This window comes from Haliotis cracherodii, unplaced genomic scaffold (genome assembly GCF_022045235.1).
Source record: "Haliotis cracherodii isolate W230 unplaced genomic scaffold, xgHalCrac1.p SCAF_7, whole genome shotgun sequence".
In the NCBI taxonomy this organism is placed as follows: Eukaryota; Metazoa; Mollusca; class Gastropoda; order Lepetellida; family Haliotidae; genus Haliotis; species Haliotis cracherodii.
The window spans coordinates 25241286-25254107 of record NW_027266330.1 but is presented as its reverse complement, the minus strand read 5'-3'; the positions used below and the strand labels follow the sequence as shown (position 1 = coordinate 25254107).

Sequence of the window (12822 nt, the reverse complement as noted above, 5' to 3'; positions counted from 1 at the left end):
TCTGCTTCAATCACAGTTGGCGGAGCTTATTTATGGTTGTGCTATAAATAGCCAAGCACATTGTCATGTGCACATGTGACACATTGATGCATTTGTGGTCAAATTGCCTTGTGGTATATATATTTACGGCAGAACAGCAGCGCAACAACAGTTTCGGTAAATTAACAATAACTACATATAAATGCAAAACTGATGTTATTTGCACACGTATTAGCGACATCATTCTGCAATCCGTAAAATGACATATATATATATCAACAGTTATGCCACACAATCAGATTATATTTTTAAAACTTAAATTACTATACAGATTTTTAAACTAGTGTTTAGGAAGAGGAATAATTTGAAACACAAGAAGTCGAGCCAATATTTCTTTGCTTGACAGCAATATATGAATATGTCGCGTGTTATCACCATAACAATGCACATAGCCAGGTGATAAATAAGGAACGAAATAAAACTAGATTTTTTATCCTAAATTAGGCCTATCTAGATACCTAATATTGTAATATTTTACTAGCGATAAAGGAAAAGTCCAATAAACATATTCCAACAGAGTTTTAACTATTGATTTATTTTTCTTTCACATAATTTCACACACAAACTGAGTTTGATCATTTTGGATCATTTATTTTTTGTTTGGTGGATTTGGATACACTTAGCGCGCAAGTTTTAACGCACAGTCTGGCATCACTTTCCGTTTTCTCCACACCAATTCTTCATCTGCTGTTACGTTTACTACCCATTTCTTCAAGTCCAAGTAACTAGGATCTCTCCAAACACTGCGTGTCGTCAGCTCAGTCGAGAAGTATTTTGGAATCGACGAATACCGCAACTTAGTAGAGCACTATTCTCTAACAACGATTGCCTGTACTGTGTAACGCATGGTTGACAGAAGCAATGGGAACAGACATATTCGCCTTCATCTGGTTCCACAATGAAATCTAGCTTTGACACTGATCCACTCATCCCAAAAATCGGCACTGAATTTGTCAAAGTTTCTGTTGCACTTGCAAGGGCTGGAAAAGGTGCGCCATCTTGTAGGTTCGATTTAACAGCCGGAATGATGTCATCTTGAATTGGAACTTTCTCCACGATAAAGTCATCAATGCCATAATTGAAATGACCAAAGGCTCCTCTGATCATCTCGAAAAGCTCTTCCGTCAAATTAAGCTTCACATGAAAATGTTTAATTGTTACTCGTATTGAATAAAAGCGAACTTGCAAAGTATTTGACAGTAAGCAGTAAACCAATTCGAATGCGCACACGGGGCGTGGTTGCTGTGAGATCGCGTGGTCGGGAAAGCGGCAAAGAAAAGATTTTAGAAAGTAATGAGAAGGAATCCACAGTGCAATCCAAACATATGTAAAACACATCATCTTTTATAACAGTATTCACGAGAACAAATTATGTTCATGCCGAAGAAGCTACAAGATCCAGTGACCTGAATAACCATGATGAAAATAATGTTCACGCACAGGACAGAATTAGTGTGAACAAATTTTTAACGTTTCGAAGTATGACCATATTCGACGTGAAATAATATGAACTTTTTCAATTTTTTCTGCCCCTGTGGAAACCTGTGCACCGATCTGAGACAAAAATCTACTACGACCATATTGCTCTGTCATAAAAGAACGTCAAATTTATCTTTCTTCAGCTGTTTATTAAACACTCGTTTCCGAAGAAAAGCGGCTCGTCCTAAATTAATTTATAGACGAGTACAAAGTGTTTTAAATTTTGTAAAAACAATGTAAAATTGTGTTATGTAAATGTGTTATTGAATGACATTTTTTTTGTTAAAGTTTATATTTTATTTCGTCTCTCTTGTATGTTGAGATGAGAAACTCATACAAAAATTATGGATGGCCTTATGCAAATGATCCTTGGCATGCCACAAAGGAATCAACGGGGAATAAAAAAACCTGGCTCACGGACTGACTTCGGCACGAGGAGCTTTCGGACACGTGTGACTCTGCCAAAAAACATTGCTACTGGGCAATGAAAACGTGCGATGAAAATAATGTGACGCACACAGAATTCGTGTGAACAAATATTTAAAAAGTGTGTTCAATGGCCCGCTCCTGTCCTTGAGTATAACTTTACATCTGTCAAGTCTCTCACAAATTAAAACACCAGCTAGGCATCACGACCGCTTTGTGCAAAGTCATAGTCGCGGGGCGGAGACGTGTAGGTAATAAATTACATCCAACTGTAGTACAGGCATAAACACATATAGCATATAATACACATAACAATCATCTGGATGTGGAATACGATAACCACGAGGGCCTCCAACAGTTAAAAAAACTTAAAATAAGATGCTCGGGTGAACTCCAAATGTTTTTTGTTTTCATCATTTCGATGGAGTTTTTTTATAGTCTCATCTGATGATCTCACGTTCGGACAATAAGTCAATGTAGCTCGTATGAAACAGAAAAACAAACACGATCTTGACAAGGTATACCAAGTGTGGCCATTAAAAGCGTGTGTGCTGTGACCTAATAGTTCTGTGCATGGCCATGGACTACGACTGAAACGCGAGTCTACGACAGAACCCTTTGAAGAGAAGTACAATGTACGGTAAATACGACATTCACGACATTATGGTTAGTTGTCGCGTTTTCGGACTTTTTCCATTTGTGACTGCTTACCAACGACCGAGATCGAACGAGACCATATCTTTCGTATTATTCATACACACCTTCTTGATTTTATGACATAAAACACAAAACGAACATTGTGACATTATTACATTCAACAGAAAGGACCTTGAATCAAAGTGAAGAAGAATTCCAAACATACCCGTTTTGTCTTTTGTCCCAGATGCTTCCCCCTCTTCTGGAATCCACTCACTGCAAGGACAAACAGTTGAATATTACTGATTTGAAAAGATCTATCCTGAAATATAGACTCCTATAAGAATAATATGGACTCCATTCACATACTACTACATTTTGATTTAATGTTCTGTATGTGCTGATCTGAACATTCATTTTCTTGTCCTCTTTGTCCATCCTACAATATGACACTCTAATAGATGCATTGATACCTCCCACATTTTCAACTGTTGATACCTTTCATACCTTTTTTTCTAAGCGATGCCAGAGCCTTGCCAAGGAACCTCTTTGGCTTTTCTTCAATGAACTGCTTTACAGGTTCGGATGCTGAAAAGTATGAAAACAGGGATGTTGTTCCTAGAAACAACCTAAAACAAGCGTATAGTTGACAAAGACATCTATATACCCCGCCCATTTTAACATGTTATGGTCCCAAACCAGGTAACTGACACAACATTTCTCTTAGCCGATGTCAAAATAGCTGCAATGGAAATTCTAAAATAAACATTTCTAAAACTCCTTAGTATCAAATGGCACTAGTTCAGTATGCGCTTTATATATAGACATGCAATGTTTGGCAAGGAAATATTTAACAGTTTATTTGTTATACTCCTTAAGTATACCAATCCTATATTAAAACTTAATTCCAACTTGTTGTCAGGAAAACATAAACAATAAAAAATTCTAAAAGTGCTATATATCAAAAGGCACCAGTTCAGTATGTGCCTGGTAGACATGCAAAGTTTTGTAAGAAAGTATTTAACGTTTTTTCAGTTACGCTCTGGAAACGAACACCACCCCTGTAGAACCTAAGTCCAACTTATTGCCATGGAAACGTGAAAAATAAAAATTTCTAAAATTCCTTAATAGCAAGAGGCACCAGTCCAGTATGTGTCTGGCAAACATGCAAAGTTTTGTTGAAAAGTATTGAATGGGTTTTTAGTTATGCTACAGAAACAAACTCTACCCTATAGAACCTAAGTCCAACTTGTTGCCATGGAAACGTAAAAAATAAAAATAAATAAAATTCCTAAATAGCAAAAGGCACCAGTTCAGTTTGTGCCTAGTAGACATGCAAAGGTTTGTAAGAAATTATTTAATGGTTTTTGAGTTACGCTCCGGAAACGAACACCAACCCTTATAGAACCTAAGTCCAACTTGTTGCCATGGAAACGCAAAAAATAAAAATTTGTAAAATTCCTAAATAGCAAAAGGCTCCAGTTCAGCATGAGTCTGATAGACATGCAAAGTTTCGTAGAGAAATATTTAACGGTTTCTGAGTTATGCTCAGGAAACGATTTCGGGACGCACGCACACACGCACACACGCACACACGCACACACGGACGGAACCCATTTCTAGACCCCCTGCCAACTTCGTTGGGGCGGGGGATAAATATATGAAGACAGCGTCATTGAATGTGTTACACTGATAATAGTTACAGAAACATTTCGATTGTCTCCTGTGGTCCATGTTGATATATGTAATACATACTATGAATTAATATGTTACATACTCAATACAGATGAAATACTGTCAATACAATACTAACGGTCCCTGACTGATACATATACATTTAAGCTCACACGCTTTGATTAGATTTTTTTATTGTGAAGTGGTTAAGTAACGTGTCTTCATACCAGCATCTTGAATGACATTTTCGGCAGGTTCCGTAGCTGAAAAATAAGTTCAAAGGTGAATCGTTATCAGTAACCACTTAACTATACAATACACATAAATAAAAAAGACATGCTCATTGCATTTTGCTGGTTTGTGCCATGACCAGCAATATGCCAGTTATATGACAGCGGATAGTAGATAATCAAGTCTGGACGATGCAATATGCCAGTTATATCACAGCGGATTGTAGATAATCAAGTCTGGACTATGCAATATGCCACTTATAACACAGTGGATTGTAGATAATCAAGTTTGGACGATGCAATATGCCAGTTATATCACAGCGGATTGTAGATAATCAAATCTGGACGATGCAATATGCCAGTTATATCACGGCGGATTGTAGATAATCCAAGTCTGGTCTATGCAATATGCCACTTATAACACAGTGGATTGTAGATAATCAAGTTTGGACTATGCAATATGCCAGTTATATCACAGCGGATTGTAGATAATCAAATCTGGACGATGCAATATGCCAGCTATATCACGGCGGATTGTAGATAATCCAAGTCTGGTCTATGCAATATGCCACTTATAACACAGTGGATTGTAGATAATCAAGCCTGGACGATGCAATATGCCAGTAATATCACAGCGGATAGTAGATAATCGAATCTGGACAGTATAAACCAGAGGTTGATAACACGAGGAACACCCACAGCCAGAGGAGCATGATGACATGCAATATAGCAAGTCACAGAACCTGTCTTCCACTCAGTTGCCACATACGACAAGCCACGGATGGTTGGAGTCATATTCTATCCTGTGTCCTGACGCGATTCCTCAACGTAAGTACTCAAAGAATGGTAGTAAATTTGGATCTTCATCTGAGGAAATTGATGCTTTGTCAATCCAAGTGTAAAATGGGATACATGAATATGTGATATTAGTTATACTCGATCACCCCGGATGGCATACTCTTTGATTCGATTGTTCTGATCGTCAAGAGGTGATGCCAGTGTAATATTACGAATGGTTGCAGATGATGACAGGCATTGTAGATAACATCATATGTAAAGTTGTGGGACATTGTACAAATTTTTGGCTGCCTCTGGTGAATTCGTGAAGTAAGAAGAAATGTGGAAATTGTAAAAAGTCATAGCTACCTTGGTAACATCATAAAGGCTGTGACCATGAAGATTCAGGGTAGAATAGGTCTTCAGCAACCCATGCTTGCCGTAAAAGGCGACTATGCTTGTCGTAAGAGGCGACTAAAGGGATCGGGTGGTCAGGCTCGCTGACTTTGCACATTGAAAGAACAATTTCGAAATGTGACTTTTGATTCAATTCCGGGTTCCTGACAGCAAAATGCGAATTCCAGTGTATCTCAAGCATAGGTTCGTTGGACCTCAGCAATATGTTCTGTATTCGACAGAGGATTCAATTCTATGGTAGAAATGTCCTTCTGTTAAATGCAGGGACAGAGTTACAACATGCCCTTCACAATATGCTCTCTGTTCCCGATCGGCTGATGCGACTCACTCTGCATGGAGCTATGCAGTCGAAACTTCGTTTTTGATCCAAGATGGCGAAGGTGTGACAATGGTCAATAAGACCATAGTACCGATAATGAGTCTACTGGTAGCATAGTTAGAAGGTATTTCTGTATTAGAATAAGATGTAAATTTGCCAAAGTGTCCATCAGCAATAACCTCAACTAGACGAAAACTGTGCATCTGGTCGTGACACTGAGCACTCTTGTCAATTGGGTGTCCTCATCATCCTGTCACCCACTGTATTATTTGTCACATAAGTTGTATTCAAAAGCCGACTGTGACACTAGCCTAGAAAGATGTTCTCATTACATCCAAAGGAACAGACCCATCCCTACCTTTGCCTAGATGCAACAAATGTGTTTCAATCATGATTATGCTTGATTATTTCTATTTGAAAATATGGGTCCTTGCTTTTACAAGCATCTCAAGGAAAATAATGTACAAAATGTCTCCCTTTTCCATTCAGTGTTTCTAGTGAATATAATGCCTTTTGTAAATGTATACCCTGAGTGTAAATTTGACCTTCACTATCAGTGGCAAGTTATTCAAGAACATTTCAAAATCTGATACAAATATGACGTCTTGCAGGTCACCGTGACCTACTTCTGGTATTAAAAGAATGTCATCACTTGTTATACATAAGTATTCAAACAATATTACCACCACATTCATAAGCCTTTAATAAGTCACTGTGACAAAATATTGACCATGGTTATGAATGAGATACACATGAAATAATATCCCTGGGATATCCAAACATTGCGCGGTTTCAATATAAAGGTGACCCTGCGCCGCAGTCATATTCAGAAAATCCAACACAATGATTTACATACCCATTGCCGCTGATATTACTCTGTCTTGGAGATGGGTTAGCTTGGTCTTATCCTCAATGACTGCCTGTGGAAACAGATAACGTTGCAATTAACAGATGTTCATGTATCACGTATCATGATGTCTTCTGTATTATATATAAAGGGTGAGTAAGCTCCTGACCTCGCTATGTTATTTATTGCTTCAGAACAGCAACTTCCACAACATGATGGAGATAATGATATCCTTATAACTTAGTGTAATCATCTTACCGATCTTAAAAGTTGGAAAAGGTCCTTCTGGTTTTCCATTCCGTCCTGGAGCTTCATCATCTGTGTTCGACGAACATCGGTCTGCCGGTCAACATCCTCCTCCTCTGTAACACCGTCATAATACAACTGAACAGTTGACAGCAAACAGTACATAACCAGCCTTACAATTATCACTCTCTACAAAACATAGGACGTGTCACTGTTAGCACTAACGCAGTCATATGAGACACCACGTCGCTGGATACAATAATGTGAAAAGTGAATATGGTATGCATACCTAATGATAATCCCTTCTTTAATGGCTCAGCAATCATGCTCGATCTGACAATGTTGGACTGAAGATAAAAATGTCAATGTTCCAAGTAAAGGTGCCATTATTTGCTGAAATATATATTTGTTCGTTAAACATTGACTAAACAGCAGATTGTTAACAAGATTTTCACTGGCAATGATGCAGTTTTAGAAATGGGAAACGTGAACTTTTCCTTTTTAAGTACTATGTACCAATATCTTTGTGCAAATAATATGAAGTTTTATTCCAAGACGGTTTATCATCGCCTTGAGTGTTGGTTATACTTCTTCAATTCCGTTTGTATAGAAAGTTTTGTGTTTAGAACAAATTGAGTGTAGAACTTCATCAAAATAAATGTGAATAGATGATTACAACTACACGTGTGCAAAAACCATGCTGCTCATCTCAAATGGGTATTGTTTGTTTCCGTTCAGCAGATTATCAAAATGAAAGTCGCAATAAGATATGTCGATAGATGCAGGGGAGCTACAGTAAAACATGAGGAAGGGTTCGGAAGAACACGTGGTCTGAAAATAACCCAGAAATACAACCCACACTTACAACATCACATGCCCATATTGGCCTTACGACTGCCGCAGAAACCACTATTCGATAAAGTGCCATTCTGAGGAGACGAGTACAAACATAAAACTTACGACATCAAATTCCTGTACCAAACGGAGTAACTTGAGAACATCCACTTCCCACAACCAGTACTCGATCTGTCTTTTCCACTTATCTGAATAGAAATCAGACGAGCTAAACTGTACGACATTTCTTTGTGCACTCACCACTAAATATAATGTAAAGAGAACTTTATCAAAACATATTTCCAATGTCAGAAGCATTTTTAAAAGTCATACCATCGTGCAGACCAGAGAGTTGTTTCTCCATCACGTGTACTTCCTGAAAGATAACGGAAGACAATATAAGTTGTCCACCAGTTTCGAGGAGACATGCGTTGATGTACTCTCTATGGTACTTTATGTTCCCCGAGCCCGACTGAACAAGTCTGCAGTCTGCACCGAGTCCTCGAAGGACGAGGGGAACATTAACTTACATACATTGTATATCAACCCATGTCACCCTCGAGAACAGTGAACTGGTTATAATACAGGTCTGTCCTGGGCATGCATGGTTTTGTCTGAATCGATAAGAATACCACAGTTAGCGATTTAACAACTTCTTTCTTTATCATCTGACTTGATCAAACTTAGAGTTATACCCCCTAGATATATTTCATTCGAAACATATAATATTAGTTTCCAGAGAATGTAATGTAACTGGAATATTGTTAAAAGCGGTGTTAAACCCTACTGACACACTCAATCACTAACTGTATGTAAAGATGAAATACTAAGCACTCGATTCGCAGACCTACGATTTCAAAAGGCTAACTTATCGACTCCGTCAGGGTGCTATGTACTTCCAGTCAGAACAAAGAAAATTAGAAAATATCTGAATGATGTTTTTACCTTCTCTGCTGTCTGTAACCGCATCTTCAATTCTTCAACACTGGTAGGATCTTCGTTGAAAGCAATATGTTATGATGGCGATTTATTCAAAATGATGAATACATAAACTACTCAGAACAAATTTAATGAATGCAAACACTTACTAATTATGTTTATACCACAAAATGTCATATATGACAAGAATGTGAGACCATTATTAACGGTGTCACGTTTCTTGATTTTATTACTCGAAAGCAAAATCTACTTTTGTACATTATAATAATGATGTGAAAAGTGACATTAAATCGTTTATGGTATATGCATACCATTCTTTATATGTATACAAATTATTCACCTGCCATTATATGCATAGATATTAACGTCCATAATAAGTCAGCCTTAAAATTTATTTGTCAGATTTATTTGTCATATTGATTGAGCTCAATTGATTAAGTCTTCTTAACTTACCTTACTGCTCATGCATATAAAGAGCACACAACACTCGTCTAATGCATATCAATGTTTATATACACTGTCAGGAACATTGCCTCATGACAACCATGGTATGTTGTAAATTTAGTAAAATCTAAATATTTTTTACATTTGTATACTTATCCTGCATTACTCCGTATTGCATTTACTGCTGTCTTTGACAGAGTGACGAACTGTGTGAGATCCAGCTGCTGAAGAAAGTTGTCCCAACCAGCTCAGGAGGCAGCGCCCTCTCACAGTCGGCACGTGACCCGGAAGTCATGACGTCACACAAAAACACATAACTGCTTTAAACATAACATCTGAAACTTCGTGGGGAGGTAGCGTAGCGAAAGGGAGGGCACTTAGACTTCGTAATGCAGGATAAGTATACAAATGTAAAAAATATTTAGATTTTACTAAATTTTTTAACTTATCCTGCATTACTCCGTATTGCATCTTTATCAGACGGCATGGCCGGTGGGCATACCTGCAGATGTGAACCATATTAAACCCTCGTCAAGGTCCGATGAATCCGCACCGCATACAAGTGATGACCGGAACATCTACGACCATTCCTGTCTTCAGGAAACAAGAGTCGATGCAAAAACGAAACGCCCGAATAGGTAACCGAAATACAATGAGGCGTGTTGCCAAAATATATAACTTACCGAAGAGCGAAAGCGAAACGCAGTAGAGCCCTCTAATCTGAGGCGATAAACACCAGAGAGTTCGACGGGCCCCGCTCGGGGAATCGAAGAATCAGCGGCGTCGGCGGCAAAATCTACGACCAATCCCAAGAGCGAATGCGAAACGCAGGATAGCCCGCTAGGCTGGAGGCAAGGAACACCGGTGAGGTCGACGGGCACCGCTCAGGTATCAGAGAAGCAGCGGCGTTGGCGTCGGCGCCGGTGTCCACATCTACTACCATTCCTGTCGTCAGGAAACGAGAGTTGATGCAAAAAGTAAAACCCGGATAGGTGACAGCAATAGAATGAGTCGGGTAACCCAAAACTAAAACTGACCTAAGAGCGAATGCGGAACGCAAGAGATCCGTCTCGTCTGGGGTGATAAACACCAGAGAGGTCGACGGGCCCCGCTCAGGGTATCGGAGAATCAGTGGCGTCGGAGATAGATGACCTGTTGGGCTACAACCAGGGACCAAAACTGTGAACGCCGGCGACAACTTTCAAGGCTACATCACGGAAGTAGTGGTTGGTGAAGGCGGTGTCCGATCGCCACGAACAGGCTTTCCTGAACGACTGGATGGAACAGTATACCGTGAAGAACCAGTGTAAATACGATCGCCCTGATCTCATTTTATTTCAGGTGATAGCCTTTGGGGGGAGGGTCCAATCCGGCGGCTCATAAGCTTTAAGGATGACCGTCCGGAGCCACAGGGAAAAGTATTCCGGCTGACCAACGACTGCGACGAAGGGGAGACCGGCAGAAAAAGGTGTTTCCTAGACTTGCGGCAGTCTTTAGATCGTAGAATAACCTTCAGTGCCCTTACTGGGCATAATGACGCTCATCCTCATCCTCGGCACCCACACTGGACGAGGGGGGAGGGGACAAGGAATGATCTATCAGGCTGTCCTGGGAGTTGAGTCTTTACGCTGACGTCCCAGTACGGTCCATGATGAACGGCGCCCTGGGTACCGCATTCGAACCGGGCACGGGAGACGACGAGGGCGTGCTGTACATGGACTCGAGCGGCAGTAGTCAAAACCAGTAGAAACACCCGTCTTCTACTTAAGGTCGTAGAAGGAAGACGAGGGGAGTGGTTCGAAGGGCGTTGAAGACCACATGCAGATCCAACGCAGGCGGTCCGAACTTGGCCTTCAGGTCTTCAAGACTGAACGAGCGCAGCCAGGCCCGTAGGTCGGGAATTTTCGTCTTTCTCCGATCGTCCGGGATGGCCAGAACGGAGTAGATGGCGACCAGGTGTGTGGGGGTGGTAAGCCCTTCAACCGACGGGTGCTACGCAAGTACAGAAGGAACTGATCCAGGATCTGCGGTGACGCTGTCATCGGATCCTGGTGTTTGTCAGAACACAATGCCTGGAACAAGCATCATTTATCAGCATACAGTCCCCCTGTAGATGGACGGTGGGCTGAAGCAATAGCCTTGGTCGCTCTAGCCGAATAGCCCTTGGCTTTCTGCAGGTGTGTCAGGCGTGCAGACGATAACATGCGGGTATGAGGGTGTGGCAACAGACCGTGTGGATGGAGCAGAAGGTTGGACCACACCGGAAGTTCCAGGGGTTGTCTCTGGGTATGTTTCGGAGGTCGATAACCCAACTTCTGGCTGACCAATAAGGCGAGACCAAAGTCAATGGCAGGGGTCGAGTGGCCTGGATCTCTGAAGAACCATGGGAGGGAGAACCGGAGTCGGAAAAGCGTACACGCGTAATCCTTCTCAGGAACGATGGAAGGCTTCGACTGCCACAGCGGTCGTATCCGGCACAGGTGGAATGGAAGACGACAGCTGGCCAAATTCAGATATGAGGCAAACAGATCTAGGGTTGGGGTGTCGACCGTTTGACATATTCTGGCCCGAGGCGCCGGAGAGCGTGAGGCGTCGGAGAGCTTGAGGCGCCTGGAACGCCGAAGATGGTGATTCTCGGGGGCGCCGGTCGAGTTTGTAGCGCCGGGAGAGGGGCGAGTACTCTGGGTCCGCAAACACCACACTACGGTGACGTCGTCAGTGGACACGATCAACAGGGCGTGACCGAGAAAGCACTGTCAGCAAGCGACGTCCTGGATAAGCCTTTATCTCGAGGCTGTTGCTGTGCCAATGGTGTTGATCTCTGGATCACAGGTGGTCACAATGTGGGCTGGTGTGGGCCACTAGCCACTGACAAGGTGGCAGGGGAGGTAGTCAGCAACAGGGGTCTGCGATTGCGTACCGTCGGTACGATTCGGAAAAAGGTGTGATCGGCTGCGAGCCAACCTCAAGTAGACGAAGTAAACCAGCTTCACAATCGACCGCCGGGGCATCGACGTAACCGGGTAGTAGGAAGTCGAGGCAATATGGCCATTGCACGAAGTTTTCATCCCTGAAGCGGCGTATAAGTACTCCTGTTCTTATATCGAGGTGACGATGGAGGACGACAACACGATACGAGGCAGGTATGCAACAGGGGTCAGTGGGACGGCCGAGGGACTTTAAGTATCAAATCGACACTGTGTCCGGTAGTCAAGGCGGAAGATAGGAAGGTGTCGTAGTCGAAAAGATCAAACCGGACGAAGGAAGGCGATCTTTTCCATCCCTTGAACGCCTATAGGCGCTATCGTTCTTACAGCGAAGGGTTGATGAAACAAGGTTCCTCGTGACAGCCGTGTTGGTAGAGGAGGTCTATTGTTTCCAACATCCGTGCATGGATGGACTGCGACAGGCGCCTGGTTGAGTGGTAGCACCAAGCGTACAGTTAGACATGGAAACCAATCTGTAGAAATACATGGCACCCCTTGCCATGGTAAGTTGACCTAATTCCGGTCGGA

General features: G+C 41.7%; 1 protein-coding gene across 1 annotated transcript in view; it reads right to left on the bottom strand.

Annotated features, from left to right (window-relative positions):
* LOC139448471 (uncharacterized) overlaps positions 1-12822 on the bottom strand; it is a 48330-nt gene that overhangs the window by 24793 nt on the left and 10715 nt on the right. Inside the window, exons 9-16 of the mRNA XM_071230018.1 lie at positions 8870-8919; positions 8258-8300; positions 8051-8133; positions 7380-7437; positions 7103-7206; positions 6854-6917; positions 3088-3168; positions 2808-2856 (exon numbers count right to left, since the gene is read on the bottom strand). Of these exons, the coding sequence (XP_071086119.1) occupies positions 2808-2856; positions 3088-3168; positions 6854-6917; positions 7103-7206; positions 7380-7437; positions 8051-8133; positions 8258-8300; positions 8870-8919 (532 nt within the window). The remainder of the gene's footprint in view (positions 1-2807; positions 2857-3087; positions 3169-6853; positions 6918-7102; positions 7207-7379; positions 7438-8050; positions 8134-8257; positions 8301-8869; positions 8920-12822) is intronic.